The sequence below is a fragment of the Crocuta crocuta genome, unplaced genomic scaffold, assembly GCF_008692635.1.
Source record: "Crocuta crocuta isolate KB4526 unplaced genomic scaffold, BGI_CrCroc_1.0 scaffold70, whole genome shotgun sequence".
In the NCBI taxonomy this organism is placed as follows: domain Eukaryota; kingdom Metazoa; phylum Chordata; class Mammalia; order Carnivora; family Hyaenidae; genus Crocuta; species Crocuta crocuta.
Window position 1 is genome coordinate 12,439,083 of NW_027528417.1, and position 23,718 is coordinate 12,462,800.

General features: G+C 40.7%; 1 protein-coding gene across 6 annotated transcripts in view; it reads right to left on the minus strand.

The window, feature by feature from the left end:
- Window positions 1–615: 615 nt before the first annotated feature.
- The window catches only part of TP63 (tumor protein p63), a 103,349-nt gene continuing 80,246 nt past the window's right edge, over window positions 616–23,718 (minus strand). For 3 of the 6 annotated variants that reach the window (XM_077754384.1, XM_077754383.1, XM_077754385.1), the window contains 4 exons: window positions 10,535–10,692; window positions 8,171–8,315; window positions 6,755–6,848; window positions 616–3,778 (listed from right to left, as the gene is read on the minus strand). In XM_077754384.1, coding sequence (XP_077610510.1) covers window positions 3,482–3,778; window positions 6,755–6,848; window positions 8,171–8,315; window positions 10,535–10,692 — 694 coding nt within the window. In that variant the 3' untranslated portion in view covers window positions 616–3,481. Of the gene's footprint in view, window positions 3,779–6,754; window positions 6,849–8,170; window positions 8,316–10,534; window positions 10,693–16,781; window positions 18,216–23,718 lie in introns of those variants that run through there. The other 3 variants (XM_077754387.1, XM_077754386.1, XM_077754388.1) reach the window with 2 other exon arrangements.

Sequence of the window (23,718 nt, forward strand, 5' to 3'; positions counted from 1 at the left end):
TCTAAGCAGGAAAACAAATCGATATTTTTAAGTACTATATATTATATACAATGTTATTCCATAGTCATTTATAAATCTAAGGTATTAAATTGTGTTCATGCCATCTAATGTTAGCCCATAAAAGAACACAATTTATTTCTTTAGTAACAATCATTAAACCATTTTGATAGTAGATATTTTATTAGCTGAATCAATGTATATAATTGAAAGGTGATATTAGCACAGAGTTTAAAGGGGAACATGCCCAGAGCCCACCACCTGCAGTGCTGTTGCCACATACAACCAGGTAATTTGCGCTTGAGGTCATTGCCATGGGAAAGTCACTAAATAGACATTAGAAATATATCTACAGTTCTTGTTCCAAAGCAAACTCGTTCTGATTTCAACCAAAGTATTAAACCTATGAGTATATCATCATATACCAAGTGAGGATATCTTCCTGGTCTTCTCTACCTCATAGATTGGCACAAATAAGAAAAAAATAACAACAACTATTTGGTCTCAGATGAGAAACATCAATATTTGAACCTCTGTACTGTTTCTTTCAGTGTCTCCTTCCTCTTCCTCAATGATAAAAATAAAGCCAAAGGACAGACAGACACACACACTATCAACACCATTTCTCGATGCATTTTTATTTATTTTTTAATTTTATTGCATGTCCTGGCAAACAGGTGGCTTGTAGATTTGCCTCTGGCTCACCAAAAGCCCGTTACACAAAATACCAAAAGACAAGCAACCACAGCTTAAAAAAAAAAGTATCATCACATCTATAAGAAAGAAACTTTCGAAAACATTAATAAAGCATATAAAACATTTGACATTTAATTTTTGTACAATTATAAAAATAATAAAAAAAAACACAACCTTTAACATTCAACATCCCACATACTGTATTTTAGGAGAATATCAAGAAAACAAGAGGTGAATGGATTTAATGAAGAAAACTCTATTCTGCTTTTCTGTTTCTAATCCCCTCCAAACGAAAACCTATCAATCATCTACTCCTCAGCTAACTGCTTTGAGCTGAGGCCACCCGAACTCCATTAAGCCCACTGCCACTTGTCTGTCCCTAATACTCTTTCACCCCTTATCCTAGCTACTCATGCACTCAAAGAGCGGAAGTTGCCACCAGGACATGAGGCCAGTATTTGTGTTTAGCCTTGGCTAGTGCCAAACACATGATACAGTACAGGGATCTCTGAGTCCTTAGTGCTACCTGAACAGTGCTGAAATAGCTCAGAAGTCGTCCTCGGTTTGTTCAAACACTCAGGACAGTAGAGGAAGCTATTTCCCTGCTAGCATTGCCAATGCACAGCTTTTATTCTTCCCCTTAGTAGGTTTTCAAAGCTGCATACTTATTCCACAAACTAACAGTGCCCATATGCCCATAACCGTTTAAGCACAATAAAACTTTGAAATCAAGGACTTGCTCTTTAACATACAAAATAAAAATAATAATAAAAAACAACTTTCCCATCCCCCTATATTACAGTTATGACATTGATTTTCTTATTTTACCTTGCCGTCTTACTGAGTGGTATTTCCATGAAAATATAAAAACAATAATAATAATAAAAAGTTTCAACTGTGGTTCTGGAAAACCCACTATCCCAAGAAGAAAATAAAAATCGAAACACAAAGTATGCAATATCACACACAAAACATATATATACTTTTCAGATGAAACTCATACATATTTTTGAGCCAGGTTAGCCCTTTTGCACTTTAAAACAAAAATGGAAGCTTGTGTGCACTCATGGCCCTTTACTAGAATGCACAGAAGGATTTTAGAGCTCATTAGCATATGTACAAAATTTTGGTTTTAGAGTTTGAAGAAAAAAAGCATCTTTCTGAAAGATCTACAGGCATATTTCATTTACACATTTTCCCAAAGTCTGAAGACAATTGTGTGTTTACGTGGTTCAAGCAACACCTCCCTTGGAAGGCTTATCCCCACATCTGTGGGGATGTTTTTATGTCTATGACAGTCCAGAAGAGAGATGGACAGGAAATTGGATTCTCAGTTATTTTCAAAGAAAGTCAAACGCTTAGTGATCAAAAATGAAAAGTTAGTTATATCGTGATGTAACTGATGCCACAGGAAAGCTGAGCTCATAATTTTATGGTTTCCAAATCACTACTGTTTTAATCCTTGGAGAAAGAAAGATAAACAAGCCTTTGCTTGCAGAATTTTACATAACTGGAGGAGTTCCAAAAGAAACCTTTACCAAATAATATTATCTGTGTTTCAAAAGGTCTTCTAAGAATTTCAAATCATGGCTCACTGATTGCTTACCATTTAGTGGAGATTCAGTATTTCCGTATGATTCTGGTTTTTGCTGGATATGCTTAATAGACAATATGACTTCAGTGTAAGAGATAGATGGCATTCATTCCAATCGAATCAAACTTAATTCTAACAATGGTAGCAAATGTGTAATTAACTTACTTAGTCAACCTAGTACTGAAACTTACTTAGTTTTAAGGCTTCTCTAATGGCCACAAATGTTTTCCCAATAAATACTAAGAGATAAGGCATCTAGTATTAAATGTAAGTGGGTTGCTGATATACCCAGATACATATCAGCTCTTTTTGAACTGGTTGCCATAGACCTTTTATGAATTTTAGCCATGACCTACATTCCCAACCAACAGCAAGAGAGGATATTTCCTTTCTTCAAGTGTCACACTTCTGTGACAGTGCGAACACGGATTTTTTTTTTCTTGTACTTGGACTAAATAACTCCAAAGTGAACTACCATCACTAGTAGCAATGCCAGTAACATAAAGTAAAGTACTCCAACACAGAGAACTGTGTATGTATGTATACAGTCTCACCCATATAATAAGCAATGGTAAATACAACTGGATCCATCCAAAGGTTTGATGTGGCAATTGTTTAACATCAAAATAAGCAAAGGGACATTTTTGTCACTCACATGTACCGTCAAGCTCTAGATATCTATTACCATACGTGACACCCCTTGAAATAAAGGGTATAGATAGTCCATCCAAACAAGTAAATTAAAAAAATAAGTTGATAAGTGCAACTCAATTTCCTTTCCTTTAAATTACATTTAAACAAAACTCAATGTCCCCCACCCAAAAATATATACTGTATATTTATATATTTATATATATAGTCTTAGACTATAAGGGTGAAAATGCTTTATAAAAGTCAATGAGAAATCTTTGCAGCTTAAGGAGACACCCACTGCTCTTTTGCTCACTTCCACCTAGCCATGATAACTTCAGTCCTGCAAGCAATAGATTTGAAGGCTTAAAGCCAGAATTAGAATCAGATGCCAGGTTGGACATTAACTCAAAGGGAGCCTCTTACTTCTTCTTCCTTTAAGAAACCAGACTGAGAAGAGGAAGGAGAAGAGCTAGGGAGAACGCTTTGAAGGTCAAGCACTAGTGCCTTGTAGGGCGGCAGACACACATGGGGAGAGGATGGGAAGAGTTCACAGGGTGATGCTCACTCCCCCTCTTCTTTGATGCGCTGTTGCTTGTTGCGGCGAGCATCCATGTCGAAGTTGAAGTCATTCCACTCATCGCGGGGCGGGAAGGAGATGGTCTGGCGCAGGGTAAAGCGGACGGCGTCAATAACGCGCTCGCCCCGGGTCTCACTGGAGCCCACGCTGACGGTAGAGGCACCGCTTGGGGTCCTCAGGAGGTGGGGAGGGGAGGAGAAGTCGTGGAGCTGCCGGTGATCCAGGATGCCCTTCCAGATGGCGTGTCTGAATTGCTCAGGGATTTTTAGACTTGCCAAATCCTGTGCAATAGGGAAGGGAAGCGAAGCAGGGAGACTTAGGACCACTGGGAAGCACTGACAAGTTAGTCCGCATCACTTAATCATTCCCCAGTGTTCTGAGGTAACTGTCCTGAATTCATTGATCTCTAAATTGGAAAATCAAATTAACTCTCCGACAACCTTTGCCATTATTTGTAACTAAGCAAAAGGCACAGCCTTGAGGTGCCATTTCTGCTTGTGGATAAACCCCCACTTGCTCTCTACTATTCTGTTTTTTTTTTTTTTTTTACTGGTAAAGTAGGGACAGTTAGATCAGAGGGCAAAAATGCTAAAAAACATGAGACAAAGGTACTGTCCAATGATTAAATCTACCTGCTAGACACTAGAAGAAGAAATATCAATGGAACATCACCACTGCTCAAATGAGTAGATGAGAAGAAAAGTTTACTAATAGGTAATGAAGATTCTCTATATACCAGGCACTGAACTAATTATTTTACATACGTGATCTCATTTAATGTTCACATTAGTGGCAGATAGTATTGTACCTGCCTTATAGGTCGCAAAGCGGAAGATCAGAGAGGTTAAGTCTGAAGTTACACAGCTAAGTAAATGAAATGGGGACTCAGGACAGCTTCCAACCCTAAAACTGCCCTAATGGCCAGAAGGTCTCTTGGTGTTTGGATAAACCAGGGTATCCAAAATGCAGAGTATGCATCCATGCTCTATGAATGGGGGTAGATACGCTCAAGCTTAACTATCTATCTGTGTTGACATTTCTTACATTTATCTGCATGATCTCTTCATTAGCTTGTTTCAGTGATGGCTCATGTTTTTGTTTTTTGTCTGTCTGTTTTACAGAACCGCATGGTATGTAGAAAGAGCACTTTGGAGTAAGAAGACCTTGACAGAGGTTCTTATTCTGTCACTGAATGGCTCTAGACCTTCATCAAGTCACTTTTTCCCTACTGGCCTCAGTTTCTTCATTGGTAAAATGGGATCAAACTCCTTTTTACATCAACACACGTTGTGGGCTCATGTGTGATTATGGATGTGAAAGTGCTTGGCCAATTATAAGGAACACTATCTAAATCTTAACTATTTGCATTATTGCCATACTATTATTAACCCATCTCGGCATCTTAGAGGGGATACTTATGAAAACTCCCAAATGGAACCACATTCTTTTTCCAGGAAGAGATGCCAAATGACTCAGACAGGTATTGAGAGACAAGCTGGAAAAGAAGTTTCTACTTCCAGTAATGAGATGGAAGAAGCTGAGGCAAGGATGCAGAAATGAGATAGCTTCCCAACTACTTCCCAGTTTGGAAGTTTCCAGTATGGGCACTCTGATTTCTCATTCTGGCAGAAGACTACACCATAAAGAAGGCAATCCACATGGAGATGAGTAAGTCTAACTCTTTATGCTTCTGGAGCTCTCAACAAGTCCCGAACTTTATAAACTGGACTCCCTCAATTTCCATGATTCTCCAGGTAGGTTTTAACTTATGACAGGTGAGGAAGTTGTGGTCCAGAGACTGGCACAAGACCTAGCCAACACCAGCAGAGATGGACTTGTGGAGAACATATGCAGATCATAATAGCCAAGGGAGAGTCTTGACATACTTCCCAAGGGGGACAGGGAGCAAGTGGATGGCATAACTTTAAAAAAAAAAAATGGGGAAGGGACAAACTCCCTGTTCTATCATGTAGGACTGTCCAAGACAGGGCAACCCTCTTCTCCTCAATGGATGGGCTTCATTGTAAAGTTACCCGAAACCTGTTGAAACTCACTACTAAAGCTTTATAGTTTGCACTTATAACATATTCCATCAGGGAGCAGCAGCCAGAGTGACGTGTGGGGTGGAGAGGGGTGGGCACATGGGGCAGTGCAGCATACACCTGTCATCACAAGGGCTGGGGCATTCTCATGCTGCAAGGGCATCTCTGGCATCGGTGCTCAAGGAGGGGAAAGAAGAGATCCCAACTACACAAGCAGCAGCAGAGGCAGAGAGTTTCTTCTTCCACTAATCCAGAAGGCCCTTTGGAAGCTGGAAGAGAGGACAGTAAACCCCAAAGAGAGCGGCATGAAGAGAAGCCTGGAAGGAAAATCAGATTGCTGTAAGCCAGAACAATGCAAGCTCCCATGTGAGCAGTCCAAGAGGTGGTGTAGGAAGCACGTGCACAAACACACGTCCTCTTCCATCAGCTTGCTCCAAAAGACAAAGAGTATCAAGGCCAAGGGGAGTGATTTTGAACCCAGTTTAATAAACTGAGGCTCAGAGAGGCAAAGTGTTAACCCAAAGTCTCATTATTCCTAAAAAGCACGGATGGTACTTGAACCATGACCAGTGATTTTTCTCAATCATCAGGGATGGCTTGGCCCTATTTTAATAGAATTGAAAATGAGAGAACATATGGTTCTAAGTAAGAGGAACGGATGAAGCCTCCTTAAGGTCCTACTTTAAGGGAAGGCAGAAGAAGCCAGTTAACAGAGTTAAAGACCAGAAGCTTCCACCTTAGGACTCTATCCCTAGTTCTGTCATCAGCTCATCATACAAATGATTATAGTGTTGTCTCTCCATGATTTAAAGCGAGGATAATATCACCTGATTCCTGCTAGCTTCCCTGGGGTCTCATACTGATGATTAATAAAAATATATAAAAAGTTCTGAGTTCTTTTGAGATTATAAATTTCTTGGAGGTGGGAATTAGATCTCCTCTTTCCCACTATGAATGAATATCGTATGTGTGCAATAGACAATTACTGGCTGATCTGACAAGTTGAGGAAGACTGATTGATTGCTAAACTTGTCATGTATGTAGGCTGAGGCCTGGGAATCTTTCTAATATGGTAATTTGGCTTCCACCAAATTTGGGGATTGAGGGTATGATAACAAATTTTAAAACCAGGGGGAACTGAACTACAAGGTGGCTGTCACCAAAGGGAGGAAATGAAGAAATAAAACTCGAGAGAAAAGTCTAACAGTTACTTACATCCATGGAGTAATGCTCAATCTGATAGATGGTGGTCAGCCCCTGGGTCGTGAAATAGTCCAGACATGATGAACAGCCCAACCTCGCTAAGAAACTGCAGAGGGAGGAGGGAAGAGGAAGGAGGAAACAGAAACAGAAAGTTCACCCCAACTGCATTGGCGAGATAAAGGAAAACCCAACATCATTGCCCTGGGATGCCCTCCAGGAGAGACTAGGGGCAGATGAAACCTACGGAGGCCTTGGATTTGAGGGTTGGGGATGGTTAGTGGCTTGAGCTTTAGGTCTACAGAAGTTAAAATCAACTCAGAAGATTCCTGAAGAGCGGGTATTGTCAAAAGGTGATTGGGGGGATTCTAGGGGTTCACTGTAGATAAGTGTCTTATGAGCCATTGCAGGGGGTGAAAGGAAGGAGCCCAGTGGTCAGGTTCCCAGTGCTGTTGCCTCCTGCCTCTTCACCTCAAAAAGAGCCTCTGTACTTGAATTGCTTTAAGTTTTCAGAGAATGGGTCACGTGGCTGAGAAAAAACGGAGGCTACTCACTAGGAAGTCTTTCATGCTTTCTGATTTTTGTCCTACTCAGAATACAGACCCCTCCTTTCTGGTGCTGGACTCAGAATGGTGAGGACACCATCACAGAGCCACAGGCGGGGTGGCATGAGCCACACGCCTTGCCATCTTTCTGACACCGCTCAGGACTGGCCGCATCAATCACATGGTGGTCAACACACATTGTTCCAGCAGCCAAATGAGAGTCCTTCTGCACATGAAGCAGGGGCAGATGATGTGCACTAGGCGTGGATTGGCACCCACTCTCGCCTCGGTGGGAAAAGATCTTTCAGGCTTCATACATTTCTTTCTTCTGGCTATCAGAACCCCCTTGGCTCGAGTGAGCCTGCTTTGCATATAGCAAAGGAGTAGTGGCCATCGGCCTCTTGAAAGTCCCTGTCGTCTTTGCGTTTAAACATTACAACTTTTTTATGAACATCCCACTCCGACATAACGAGACCATGGTGGCTGAGAGCTAAGAGTCCTGGAGAATGGGAAAGGGAGCGAGATAGCAAGTTTCCTGCCCTTCTTGGATCCCCAGCCCTGAGCACCACTTTGAAGGCCACAGCTGACCGTATAAAACTGTGAGGGAGGAGGAAGCGGGTAAGTGAAGATGCGGGGAAACAGGCATGGAAAGTGATATGCCTAGAAGCTCACATTTTCATTTTCCCCCGTACGGATTAGAGTGCTTTTCCTTAGAGAAACACTGCTGACCACTCCACAGATCAGAGATGACAGGGCTGACCGTCCACCATAGGAAGGGCTGCTTGCTTTTTCCCCCAGCTGTGTAATGAACTCTGAGAGTGTCCGCCCTCCACCACCCAGAGTTACTGAGGACAGGCCCCCCGGGGGGCACATGCCATGGACTCACCTGACAAGGCTGCAATCTGTGGGGTACGGAGGTGGGGGAGTGCAGTGGGAGGTGGATGGCATGGAGAGTGGGGGAGGGAGGGCCTGGGTGGGGCTGAGTCCATTCATGTCTCCAGCCATTGGCATGTGGGTGCCCATCATAGGAACTGAACAGAAGCAGGAGGAACAGAGAGGGTTACTGCCGTCATCAGTATCAGCTTCTCAGTGGTCCATCTTGCCTGGTGTGCTGTTACCAAGGGCCTAGTCCACCTGCCTGCCTTTTCAGTCTTCTCTCTCACCGCACCCCTTAAGCACCCTATGCCTCATCCAACAGAACGAAACGTTCACCAAACTCCAAATTAATTACCTACTTCTTGACCTCTGCACGTTCGCACGTCCTCTTAGGACAATCTCCCCCCCACTTCTTTCTCTACTTCTAATGCTCTGTCCAGCTGCACATTACTCCTGAGGTTAATATAGTCCTCTCTGTATTGGCCTTCATGGGTTATATTTCTGTCTCCCTCATTAGGCTAACGCCTTAAGCACGGACTTTAGACCTCGTACATGTCCTGATGCCCACAGACTCTAGCACAGTGTCCGGCCCAGATCATGTGCTCAGTAAACCAAGGTTCCGTGAACAAATGAACAGAGCTGTGAAGGAGAATGACCTCTGGAATGCTGGTTTGGGGACCGGAGGATTTATTGGAGTATTTGGGAACCATAAGCCTATTAAGCAAGAATGAAATGAAAGGTTCCAGCTCTTTCTCATGGTCCATTTCCGGATTGTATTCAGGGACACCGGCCCCACTGATGGGTTCTTTACTAACCTACAAACTGCAAACATCCACCTACAGAGAAGAAAAGCTTACTATGGACAATATTTACGAATCAAATTTTGTCTTAGGTCAAAAAAGAGAGGAATATATCTACAAAAAGATTAACACAATTCGCTTTTCTTTTAGTGAAGAGCAATAGCCCCAAAAGCAAAGGCCTCTGCCACGAACTAGCTCCCTAAAGAGCATAGGCTTATTATATTCTATCAACTTCTCCTCTGACGTTGCTGACGATAGCAAAGAAAAATTGTGAAGGATAAAGAAAAAGCACGCAAACTATAAATTACACAAACATAAAGGGACAAACAGACTCTAAGAGGTCACAGAGAGAAAATAAAGTAAAAAAAAAAAAAGTCACATTTTCTTTTCACCATCAGGGTAGCAGACCTGTTAGCAGGTGAGGTTTGGAGCCTTAGGATGAATTTATGACCAGTGAGACAGCAGGTTAGCTCTGAAGTCTTTGTTACCAAACCAGGCAACCATACCACATACACCTCGATCTCATTTAAATCTGAATGTGTGCTATCAGACCACAGACAGTCACAACTGTAGCTTCTCCTAACTTTACAAAACAAAAACCAAACCAAACCAAACCCAAAAACCCCCAAACCACAAAAACCCTAGTCTCTTCAAGGTCATACTGAAATGCAGATTTAAAGGCTTGCTCAGAATAATGAAGGATTTCAAAGGACAGACTGAGGCATTATTTTATGAGGGGCATTATAGGATACATGCATAGCATTTAGGCTTCTGCGTCCTTATTATACATCCTTCTGCATTTTTATCATCCTTTTGATTTTCTCTGGTTTGGATATCCACTTTGCTAAATATAGTTCTGGTGGATAATTCTATTTACAGCAAAGCTATATAGCAATCATCATTCATTTGGAGGCCCAACTTCCACATTGCCTCTCACAGTTATACTTAGTTGATGTGAATAATCTGTGCGTGAATAAGTAAAAGCGAGACTCCTTTCTCTATGTCAGTTCCTTAATGACTGTATATAGGATGGAGCAGACAAAACGAGAAAGCCAAGATCACAGGGACACACAATCATAGGACATTAAATGTGCAGAGATACTTTTACGAACGGAAACGGAGCATCAGAGCAGAGAGGTGACCTGTCCATAGTTGCACAGCTAGTACCGCCATAGAGCCCAGAGGGCAATCTATTTCTCTAGACTTGCAGGCTACCACACCATGCTACTTCCCACATGTTGGATATACTTCCTTTTTACTACCTCAGAGGATGTAGGAGGTGGCTCCCCAACCAGGTTGGCGGGAAGTGCACGGTGGTTTTTCCAGAGATCCTTTTCCCTACTGAAGGGACAGCCTCCTCTGTCTCTACCAATGTGCTTTGTAAAGAACCATACACTCTGAGAGCGATGGAAAGTTCACCATGAAGAACTCAAGCCATTAGGCTGTGATCTGTTCGGTCCCACTGTGCCTTTCCTCAGCTTGAGAGCAAGCCTCTCCCCTCACCCCAGAGTGCAGTCTTCCCCGACACCAGCCCTGTGGACCCCTAAGGTGCAGCTAAACGGAGATGCTCTTACTGTTGGCTCCCATGCCGTCAGGGATGGTGGTAGGAGTGAGGGCGTTGCGCTGCTGAGGGTTGATAAGCTGGCTCACGGAAGGCAGCTTGTTCATGCTGTTCATTTTGTTGAGGGGTGGAGAGCTGTTACCATACGAAGACTGAGACTGCATCGAGGTCCTGGGAACACAAACAGAGCAATGACCGTGAGCGGGTGCTAATGAACAGGGCGAACTGGTCAGATCCCACAGGTCTCAGACTGAAATGTGGCCTCGAACTACACAGTTGTAAAAATATTCCTCCAGGACCTATTGCAAGAAGTTATTTGTTGCCATCTGAGAACTTTTTCTTTTTTTTTTTAGACTAGGGAGAGATTGCAAAGCTGTCATCAAGTCCTATTTCTTCTGAATTTATAGACCGCGGAGCTGCATATCTCCCTAAAGAATCTCTTTTGTGAGAGGGAAAATAATTGCATCTTCCTTTTACCTCTATTATCTTTTTTTTCTCCATCCCCTTCCACTCTCTGGGCCTTCAATTCAAACAAGTTTGAAAATCAATAAAGGAAAAGAAGTCAGTGAAGACCCATGGCTTAGGAAAGACATGAAGACGCCAATTTCAAATTGCAGCGGAGTCCCGTGGTGGGTAGCTTCCTAGGCCAGTTGGGAGATACAGAAAATAACTACAAAGACCATCAAAGCAGGAATTTGGCAGCACCACCTGCTGTCCGGCAGAGACCCCAACGTGGAAATGTGCTTTCTCAGCTTAGGTGTTCATGGGTCATGAGAACCCATGGGGGTGCCAACAGCCTCTCTACACAGGAGAAGCCTGGAGCCCAGACAATCCTTCTGTTGATTTTTGACAGGTCTCCTAGGAGACGAAGACCAACACAAAATTCCACTTAGCAAAACTTCAATTTGGAAATCTACTGGGACTGGCTTGTCATCCAATGCATCTTATTACATATGATATTCCCTATCCAGCTGTCATTCCTCACTCTTTCTCTGATGGTAGCACTAGTGATATCTGTGACCATCAGAGCAGGATATAGCATCGGAAAACCAAAGTTTAAGACTTCCTCTAGCATATGCGAGAATCTATAGGTCCCTGTGTGGGCCACTCAACATGTTGGCTTTTGTTTTCTCACAAGAAAACTATGCAAATTGAATACAGACACACTTGCTCAAACTGGATGTTAGAGGTAGAAAAATAGTAAGAAACAGTCCCATCTGTGAGAAGCTTAGACAGTAGTGGATACATGAGGATAATAATCAAACCTACCTTATGAGGCTGTGGTGGGAACTGGAAAAGATAAGAGGAGGAAGAACTTTACAGGCTGTATGGCATTAACAGTGAGTAATTATTATGACCACAGAATGAAGTTTGGGCTTAAGCATGTTTCGAAACTATGGTGGAAAAACGCCCCTTTTACAATCTTCAAGCAAAGTGCATTATTTTTCCTGTATGTCTCCTTCCTGCAGCCATATTTATTATAGTAGAGAAGGAAATAAAAGTTTCTCTATATTTTACTATATATGTACATATAATTCTCTCTATATATGTATTTATATATTTATAAAAGCATTATATATATATATATATATANCCTTTAGGAAACACACACACACACACACACACACGCACACACACACACAATTTTGAAGGCTCTACAAATGTACCCAACTTCCAAACAAACATATACAATAATGTTTGAAAGAGTAATGAAAGGTGGCTCTAGCACCTGAGTGCTATAGTAGTCCTACACTTGGTATTTGAAGCCACCACTCTGCATTCTCCATAATTCCACAAACAGGGGAGGCTCCATTCCTCATCTGTGAAGAGGCACAGCTAGAGGAATTCAAATAGCAGGCTGTATGCATGTTTGCATACATAAGTATGACAATTGCTGCACAATTAACACTTCAGCTGTGTTCTACAATTACTGACTTTATGGTAGGAGGGCACTGTTTGTTTTTCTCTCTAGAGCTTTTCAAGAACTCACAGTTATAGGTCCATGTTGTATAAACAGGTGTTTATATAACAAACCCACCCAACTGCAAGGCACTTCAGGTTACTAAGCTCTCCTTTATCCATTTTCTGAATGATTTTCACATCCCTCTGGGGGAGAACATGGTCTGGCAGGGCAGGGATGGGCAGAACTTACTATGCTTATTTTACATATGTATAATACAAGGTTCTAAGAATAAAAGGGCACAAGGCACACATTACCAAATGGTGAGCTGAGAGGTCTCCTGCTTCCTAGTCCAAGAGTTTCTTTTTTTTATTCTGTGGTAACTTACCAGAAATAAGACAGTAGTCTGCAAGGGATATAGCAAAGCCAGTCCCCACAACTATCATCGTATCCATTCCATCCCTGTGTGGAAGCCTTGCATTAAGAGTTAGCCCTTTGGATATACTTAGGAATGTTTGTAAATCCGTAACAAAGTGCAGAAAGGCACAGGGCAAAGTAGCCCAAGAGATCCTTTGCCAGGTGCTTTTTCTATTTTTTCCCACAACAAAGTACTTAAGAGTGTTCAGACTCCAGAGGTAGGTTGGGCTTCTGTAGCCTAAAGAGATCTCTCTCTCTCTCTCTCTCTCTCAATGCCCCCAAATAAGTCAAATGCCAAGCAAGAGCTAATGGAGGCATTGCCTGAACCATTAATGTCCACGTTTAGGATGATAAAAATATTTTTCAAAGCTTTGCATTTTTTCCTGGACGTTCTAGTATAATAAATTCCTTCTTACAAACCTTATTACATTTCCCTTCTCTATTTCTTTTTGAGGTCTTTATGTTTGAGCATTGTATTAGGTCACTTATTATGAGCAGCCTAAACTATTTTAGGAAGGTAGCTCAAAAACCATAGACGAACAAGGAAGGAACATGAATTTTGGAATCAACCAAAACATCTAAGTTTATCTTATAGATCTGACAAATTAATTGATTTTGGATGTTATGCAGCTCTCTTGAGTCTTATTTTCTTTATCTGTAGAACAGGCATTATACTCATTCTAGAAGAGCTGCTATGAAGACTAACATGGAATAATATGGAAACAACCTAAGAGTCCATCGATATACAAGCGGATAAAGATTTGGCATATATACAGACATAAAAAAGAATGAGATCTTGCCATTTGTGACAACATGAATGGACCTAGAGGGTATTATGCTGAGTGAAATAAGTCAGATAGGAAAATAAAATGTATGATCTTACTTATATGTGGAATCCAGAAGTGAAATAAATGAAAAAACAAACCAAACCAGACTCTTAAGTCCAGAGAACAAACTGGTAGTTGCCAGAGGGGACAAGGATTGGAGGAATGAGCTAAGTAGGTATAGGGGGTTAAAAGGTACTAACTTCCAGTTGTAAGATTAATGTCACATGGATGCAAAGTACAGCATAGGGAACACAATCAATAATACTGTAATAACTTTGTATAGTGACAGATGGTAACTACACTTAATGTATATAAGTGTCAAGTCACTATGTTATACCCTGAAACTAGTATAATATGTCAACTATACTTTGATTTATAAAATAACAGAGGGGCGCCAGAGTGGCAGAGTGATTCAGTCGGTTGAGCATCTGACTCATGATTTTGGCTCAGGTCATGATCCCAGAATGTCAGGATTGAGTCCCTCATGGGGCTCTTCCCTGAGGGTGGAGTCTGCTTAAGACTCTCTCTCGATCTCTTGATCTCTCTCTCTCTCTCTCTCTCTCTTTCTGTCTCTCTCTCTCCCCCACCCCGACTCCTTTCCCTCTCTCATGCATTCTCTCTCTTTATCAAACAATAAAAATAATAATAGGTTTGTTTCTTTTAAGTTTATTTATTTATTTTGAGAGAGAGAGAGTGAGCCCATGCATGCAAGAGGGGAGGGGCAGAGAGAGAGGGAGGGAGAGAATTTCAAGCAGGCTCCACACTGTCAGTGCAGAGCCCGACACAGTGCTCAAGTCCATGAACCCTGCCAAAATCAAGTGTTAGACCCTTCACCAACTGAGCCATCCAGATGCCCCAGTAATAACAGATTTGCAAAAATAATTTAAAAAATAAAATAGAATAATAAAATCTATTATATTCTTTTAAAAAGATTAAATTAGATTATGTAAGAGCCCTGGACACTGTAGAGTGCTCAAGAAACTTTGGTTCTTTTTGCTCTTACCCTCAGGACCAAATGTTTAATACCCTAGGGCTTGGTCAAGGGAATGACCAGTTTAAGAATTAACAGGAGGAAATGGCAAGGATTGTTACTTGAACAAATCCAGGAATTAGAGTGAGTGGATACATGGGGATAAGAGAGTGTGAAAGTCCAAAATTCTGATTCCCTCTCGTTTACTGTGGAAGAGAGTGTTAAAGCCACAGAGAGCAAGGTCACAGCAGTCTGTTTATTAATAAGTTTTCAATGTGTGACATACAATGAAATACAAAGAATATTCTGACAAGCTCTATGTGCTGTGGAAAAGGGAAAAAGGCTGAATAAATTTGTGACCAATTTAAAGGCCTTGAAGAACTATCTCCACCCCCACCACCCCCACCGACCTTTACACATTATGATGTCACAGTCACTGAGTGGAAAGTCCCAAGAATTATTGAGGAATCTGAAGAGATGGAAAAAGTTTACAAGGACAATGGGATCGGTGACATGATGGGTTTCTTACCCTCCCCCATCTCCCCAACACATGCGCGCGCGCACGCGCACACACACACACACACACACACACACACACACACACCCCAAAACACAAAAAAGCGAGAATGTAGCAATCCTCAGGAAAACAACCAGGCATAAGTCTCAAGCTGTTTTCTCTATATTTCTCTAGATTTTTGCAGGAATCCAACATAACAGATATAGAAAGGCATGTTTCACATAATTCTCGTTTTGAGGAGAAATTCTGGAAAAGTCAAGTCCTAGTCCTTAACTTTAAGAACTCAGGCTTCTCTGTACATTGCTAAGAATACAATTCAGTACCTCAGAGCTGTTAAGTGACTTTAAATCATCCAGGATGAAAAACACAGGTTTCCTGAGTACAAGCCTAGTGCCTATGTCGATGGCAGAGTCCAAAATCGTCTTCTCCATCTTGATGGAAATACCTAGAATTCCACCAAATGATTCCTTTTTTTTTTTTTTGCCCTAAATCTTTCACTGTTGGTTAAAAAGCAACTCTCCAGTAGAATTTGGTGAGGGTAAATTTAGTTGAGCAAACCATTTCTGGAGTGCAGAGTTTGAAAAGGGAAAGAAATGGTGAAGATAAAACAAAACACCCCCTATCTGAGGAAGTCAACAAAAGGGAAGTCATGTAACATCAGAAAAGGAAGTGTTCGTCCTTGAAAATCTGCCCACCAGCCCCCTGCCTGGAAACTTACCCTCCAGCTGGGTAATCCTGCTTCTAAAGATAAAAGGTAGCATTGATGCTCTAGACAGAGCAACTGGAATTGCACCATATTTTCCATTAGTTCAAATGTATAAATTTATATAAATATGTAAGTAGATGTAAATTCATATAAATTTATATACATGCATTAAAAACTTGCATAAAAATGGAGTGGAAATAAACTTGTGAAAGAAAAAGCAAATGTAAAAATAAAAAACTAAACATACTCGTTAGCCCTTTCAGGGATTTGTGAACCCCTTAAAAGGGGACTGGAAAGTTATTTGAAAAGACCTGCCAACTAATATGCTCATCTGATTTTACTAATATACTTTTGTCTCAAATATAATTTTTTTCTTAAGTATGTTTTAAGTGACTAGATTACTTATTTGTATTCAGAACAAGGGTTTTTGAAGCTTTTAAAACGAATTATTCAGAGATTAGAACATAGTGTAACTAAAAAGAATCGGACAACTGATTCCACTACAGACTTCCGGATGGAGATTTGCTAATGCCCATGTCACAGAAGCCAAATTATTTAACAGATTGGGATTTGAATCTGGTTTAAGTTTGGCGATTTCAGATATAGCTCAAGAGCTGTTCAGAGAGGCAGACAAATGATATTACAGTACTTGACTCCTTATGGTGAAATTAAACACCCACAGGGCTAAAATGTATTTCAAGTTGGTTTTGACATTGAAATTTGTTTGTAGGACTGTTGCCCTTAGTTCAGATCATCTTAAATAAAAACTCCACATACTGACAGACATGGAGACAAACCAAAGAGACTATTCTATTATTCTTGTTCTTTAAACCCACACATGGAACTTCAAGCACGTGTGTGAAGATGTTCTAGGAGTAAGGAGTCAAGAAGCAAGAGAGACAGAAAAGAAAAACTGCCAGATGAACCAAGATGCAAAAGTTTATTGAAAATTAAAATCACACATCCATAAAGCAACAGCCTCAATAACAAGAAATCATTGCTGTGATAACACAGACGAAAGGGCTGGTGACCTGGTATGGGGAGAAGTGGGGGGAGATTTTTCAAGTCTTTTTACTCTTCTTTTAAAACACATTTGTAAAATGGAAAAGAATAGAGCCTCTAAACGCTTTGAGCCAAAAAAAAAAAAAAAAAAAGGCATCTACTCTTTCTATCTTTAAGTTTCAGGCCGGGAGTGCTGATTTTCACATTGTCTACTTGGACATCATTTAAATAAAATGTAAGTGTCCTGGACAAAGGAGTTTGAACAGGATTAGCAACATGGCTAGTTTTAGGGAAGGACAGAGAGGTAGGGGCTCCAATGAACAAATTAGTCATAGATTTGGTGAGAGGACTTTGAACTTCATTTTGTCCATCGAAATATGGTCTTTAACTGCCTGGAATAGTATTACTGAGGTGGTTTTACCCTCCTATTAAAATGACGTGATAGGTTTCTCTGCCTTGGGATCTTAACAACAGCTTTGGGGGTAGGGCCCCAGGGTGTCCATGAGCAAGGAAGACTGTCAGATCAGATGCCAACAAGGTGGCAGAGGTAGAATCTGACACAGTGTTAATGAACTTCCTATCTACATACTGAGGGGAGGGTAGTCATGATGCAAACTCTCAAACAGAAGAAAAGAACACCCCCCACATCGGCTACTTACAGTAATTACTATCTCTCTGCCCAGCAGTACACTTGACACCTTAGTGTGTTCCTATTTGCAATATTATTGCATGACCAGCATTAAAAGGGCCTGAGGCATTCAGTCACCTACAATTTTCTTAGGCACAGACAATAACAACTTTTTTCTCCTTTTCTGAAAAAGACGTCTTAAGTTTGAGACCTGCTCAAAAGCTTCTTTATGAGTTTCAGAAACACAACAGAAGGTAACAAAAGGGTTCCAATAAACATCTTAATGCCCCTCTTTCCAACCTGAGCCCCTCCCTTCTAAGAAAAACACAAAGCTCACAGACAAACACAGGGGTTCCTGACTGCCCAGTGCTAGATCTAAGGATGCAGAATCTGCGGAGAATGACCTTTCTTGGAAAGTTTTGAGTCCCTTCAAAAGATTTTCTCACTAGTGGCTGTATGCCTTTGAGCAGTTGGGTCTCTGAGCCAGTGTCTTCAAGTCCTGCTTATGGGGGGCTGGGCGCACGCGCGCGCGCACACACACACACGCACACACACACACACACACAGGTACATGGAAACACACGCTCAAAATACAGATACAGGGGGAGGGGTCTATGGGTACACTGATCGGTTTGGAGGGCTGGAATGTCTAAAGAAGACGTCAGACTGTTTCGGGGTTTCTCTCCGGGGCTCCCCAAGCTCATTCCTGAAGCAGGCTGAAAGGAGACTGCAGAGAGGAACCAGAGAAAAGAAGAAGTGAAGGCTTAGGACTTCATGTATTCACAGCAACTGAACACAGAAATACCCTCCTACCTTCATGACCACAGTAAGGCAGAACAGAATGGCCTACAAAACTATTTTTGCTCCTTCCTCCTTATCCCCCTCTAAACTTTCTCAGAGGTGACTTCTCAAGATTTTTTCTTAATGTTTTTATTTGTTTCTGAGAGAGAGAGACAGCATGAGCAGGGGAGGGGCAAAGAGAGAGGGAGACACAGAATCTGAAGCAGGCTCCAAGCTGTCAGCACAGAGTCCAACGCGGGGCTCGAACCCACAAACTATGAGATCATGACCTGAGCCGAAGTCAGACGCTCAACTGACTGAGCCACCCGGGCACCCCTCAAGATTTTTGTGAAGAAATGAGATAAAGCAGTGGTGGTTGGCCAGAATTATGAGAATCACCTGTAGAACTTTAAAAAAACAAAGAAACAAAAAAAACACAATTTCCCAGATCCCTCAGAGACCAGGCTGGAGCCCAGACATATATATTTTTAAGAAGTTCTGCAAATGATTCAGCTCAGGACTAAGATGTCAGGGTAGATCCAGGTACTTAGCACAGTGCTTGGCCCACGGACTCGATGAATTGAAAAAGGGAACAGAGATAAGAATTCACGTTAACCTTTTATAAAGTGTCATTGGCCCAATTATGATACCTCATTTTTGTTCTTGTGTAGCCTAACTATGAAGGATGGAGAAATACGATCTTATCAGTCTGGGGACTGCATCGCATGTATTTGTAAAGAACTATTAATGAGCATTTTGTATGTGCTCAGATTGAAGTGGATAAATATCTTAATCCTCTCAGTCATAAACTTGGCCTACAAATGCACGTATCAAACTCATGAAAGCAACTTTTACATAATTAAGAAATCAATTATGCCACAAGGATGCCAGGAACAAATCCTTTTACTTTGCTCAAGATTGTGCAACCCTATGAACTGTTTGGGAATTATTTCCCAGATGGCTTTGAGTCACATTTGGTTATTCCTTACAAAGGAACAAAGCCATTTTTATTTGGTTAGGGCCGGGATTCAGTAAACCATCTCGCCAGCAAGAATTGAGATCATCTTAAAGAATATGCCAGAATATGAATTAGGAGGGATGTAATGTACTCCCAATAAAGAACTGTAACTGCCTTCTTGTTAGGAGATTCCATTTTGGGGCTTCTCTTGGATCAAGGACTGAATAGGACAACATGCAGGAATCGTGTTTTAGTTATGATAAGAGTATATGGACCACGGAGGTTCAAAGTTTGAGATCTAGAACCGAGATTAGTGGTGCAATGAATTGTGAGAACTCAGAAAAGTGATTTAATCTATCTGAATTTAATTAGGCAGAGTTTTTTCCTCATTACCAGTTCAGGGATAATAAATCTCTGTCCTGACAACTTTCTAACAGAACTGTGAAGTTCAAAAAGTAACCCTGTGTAAACTGTAAAGGCTGTGCAGTTCCTTAACCTAGAAGGTGGAACCAAATGAAATTGTCAATATCCACCCGTTTTTTTTTTCTCTATAAGACTAGCAATTGCAAACAAATATTCTGAACGTGTGAAGGATTTCTAAATCAAACTTAGAAATATGGTCTAAATCACGCCTATCAACGAGACAGATTTGTGTATTCTCCTCTCTCCTATATTGATAACACTGAAAATATTGCTTGCTTCTCCCTCAGCTATGTAATCTGAGGAAAAATTATCAATACGCTTGGAGAAAGCAACAGCCAAATGAGCTTAAAGACGTAAGGCTTCACACTGAAACCACAAGGATACATACCAACTGACTGGTACAGAGATATAAAAGTGGGCACAGATGTTTATTTTAGTTTAATTATTATAACTTTCTTAACCAATGAAGCAGACAAAACACTTCAAAGAGTTGTGTCTTCCAAATCTGATTCTCATCTTACCTTGATTACGAACTGGCTATAAAATCACAGGCACAGTTCATTGGGCCTCAGTTTCCCCAACTATGGTAGGGCGAGATTAGAACCATGACCTTCAAGATCCCACTAGGCTCCACTATTCTCTGACCTGTATTGTTGATAATCTATAATCGTCAAGGGATCATCAAGGCATTCCGCAGGATGCCACATATTTTTATTACAATTAAAATAAATCCATCCTGTAGAACCTCAAAAATAAATTCCCAGGAGAAAACAAGAGTAAGGCTAAGTACAATTTTAACAAAATGATGTTGGTCTGAGATCAGGATAGAAGCCAAGATGGAGGATAAACTACAGAAAAATAATGAAAAAAGCTATACTACTGGTCTGAAGCGCACACATCAAAAGATTGCTAAAAAGGTCTCAAGCAGGTTCTGCAAAGCTGTCTGAAGAGTTCATGTCCCTTGAAGTGCCTGAGTGGCTCAGATGGTGAAGTGTCTGACTCTTGATCTCAGCTCAGGTCATAATCTCACAGTTCCTGAGATCGAGCCCCATGCCGGGCCCCACACTAACAGCGCGAAGCCTGCTTGAGGTTCTCTTTCTCCCTCACTCTCTCTCTCTCTGCACCTCCCAGCTCATGCTCTTTCTTTCTCTCTCTCTCTCTCTCAAATAAATAAATAAACTTTAAAAAAGAACCATAGTTTCTTTGTTAAAAAAAAAAAAAAACAGTTAAGAAAATAGGAAGGCAGAGTCCAGTGTCAAGAATGGGTCCAATCTGTCCTCCAATGAGATTCTGGTTTCCATAAACATAACCCCAGAATGTTTATTTCAATGTGAACAAATCAACTGAAATCAAATTTCTTTGCAAATGCGTATAAAGCCTAGTTATATCTATAACAATCTGATTCACAGAAACTCAATGTAAAATTTATCTTCCATAAAGCCTATGATCATGAAGGTAACTATGAAGGAATTTTTGAAAAAAAAAAACATGCACAAATGAAACGCAAGCAGAGTAAAAACATACAGTCATACACTAACAGAAGTAATTCAGCTGAAAATATTTTATTGCCACTTAGTGGAAACTGTGTATCTTCTTTCCACTAATTTTCCCTCTGCTAAAAAGAAAAGCACAAAATTGATCCCTTACCAGCATAAAATTGCTACTGTATTTTTGGAAAGGAAATCACAGGCTATTATAGGCATTTTCCAAGCAGATTTTTTCTTTTCAAATGATTGCCAGGGAATCAGATTTCCATTTTTCTTTGTCTAGTCATTCATACTCTTTCTTGGAGATTTGCACGTAAACAAGAATGCTGAGAGAAACCCAGTGGAAAAACAGAGCAACTGGAGGATTTATACAGATGGATATTACTCATTGGAGACCCATGTATATATAATACAATAAAGGCAAAATGAGACCGAACATCTGTATTGCAAAGATTTCATTTGCAGTCTGATATACTTCCATGCAAAAGGCACCACACTGTGGTTAGCTCTTACACACCGTGAGATAGTAACTCAAAAACATGCAATGATGTTTTTAAATGGACACCCCAGGGAATGGGGAGGCTACTATTTCCTCACTATTTATCTCTGCCCACACATGCAACAAAGGGATGATATGATTTTAATGTCTTCTGGGCTTTTAAAAATGACACAATTTTAATACGCATTTTCTCTTTGGTGAAATAGATTGCTTTATGAAATAGGAGTTAAAAAATAATTTCCCTTCAGAGCAATGCCAGCCAGTCAGGCACAGGCACTGGATAACTCATCACGTGGAAACACAGGGTTATGCACGCTCATGTACACCATGTAAACAAACACAAACTGCCTATGCCCCCAGCTGGCTAAGCTGACACTATTTCTTTTCTATTGTCCAATCTAGAGAAGCTGTTTAAAATTGTCCTATGAACTTACACAATGTTCAGCATAAATTCCTAGAGCTTTCTTATGATTCAAACGGTGATCTGGTTAGGAATTCACCACTAACTTGTAAACTATGGGAAGGTGGGAACTTTCTCCTCTGTCCTTCAAGCTTTCCCATAACAGATCTTCAATGAACGTCTATTACATGAATCAACTCAACTGTTCCAGTCTTAGCTGATGATAAGGTTACAACATTAACCACATTTTGTGTCTGGATGGGCATCACTAACTTTCTCAGACAAAAGAGATCTCTGTTAGAGGCTGTCGTTTTGAATAGATACCGAAATAGCACTTTAAAAAATCACTGGAGGCTTTCCTAAAATGTTTTTTCATACCTCTCTACTTTAGGATACACGTATTATCTTCCAAATATATCCAGCAAAAAAATCTGAGCCTTGAGAGGCAAGGAAGGAAGATCCCACTCATTTATCTAGAACAAGAACGGGAAAACTATAGTGGATGGACCAAATCTGGGCCATAGGCTAAGAATGGTTTTTACATTGTTAAAAGGTGTGAAAACTCAAAAGAAGAAGAATTATATCATGATCTGAAAATTGTATGGAATTCAAGCTTCAGTGTCCGTAAAAATTACACTCTCATTCATTGATACAATGTCTGTGGTTGCTTTCATGCTACAGAGAGAACTGGTAGCTAGCTGCAAGAGACCATATGGGCCAGAAAGCTGAAGATGTTTACTATTGGTGTTTTGCAGAAAAACAAAAAACAAAAAACAAAAAACATTAGCCAACCTCTGTGCTAGATGGTCAGGCTTTTTAAAACCACATTATTTAATAAGTATCAATGTGGCCTGACAGTACTTTTCCTGTTAACTGGAAAAAAAGACAGGAAAGACAATCACAGAGTAACTAGCTCAGCATGATGTGCTACTATGTAATTTTTCTGAGGCGGTTTTGGCTGAGCCAAACATTACCAGAGTGAACTGGAGGCAATTTGGGAGGGTGCTTTTTTTTTTTTTAATTACGATGGCATGCATATTTGGCATAAGGTACTTCGCCTCTCTGGGTCTGTAAATGATGTTATGGGTCTGTCTCTGATCCTTGCTCTATGATTTAACATGAACTAAATGGGTTTTTCACTTGAACATATTAACATATATTTTCTTCGGATATCCTAAAGAATATATAAGATTGGCAATGGGAGTTCTGTCAGCAGCCCTGATTTCTCATTCTCCTTTGGACTATTCTGTGTCCCCAAGAAAACTCCTGATTAGACTTCCCACTCAGCCTTACTATAAAACTTTATGATTGGCAAAACTTTCATGCTCAAAGTAAATGGTGAGATCCCTTCTAGGCAAAAAAGGTCTTAAATGCTCAACAAGCCTGAAGTCTTTTAAGAGAGAGCACATTTCTTTTCTGCTTCTCTGCTGCCCACATCACACGCCATAGGCAGGGCCGCTCAGAGAATGGCTTCTGACCATCCCAGATGCAGCCCGACTCCACAGCTGCATTTATGTTGATTTAAAAAAAAGAAGAATGAGAGCTCTCTTTCTTACATTTCCCATAGCTCTCTATAGCAGCTAATAATATATCAGAAAGTAACTATTATTTATTGTTCATTTACTGTAAAAGACAAAACTTGCCTGAGGCAAGATGGTTTTGGCTTCATTTCTTTTTGTCTGA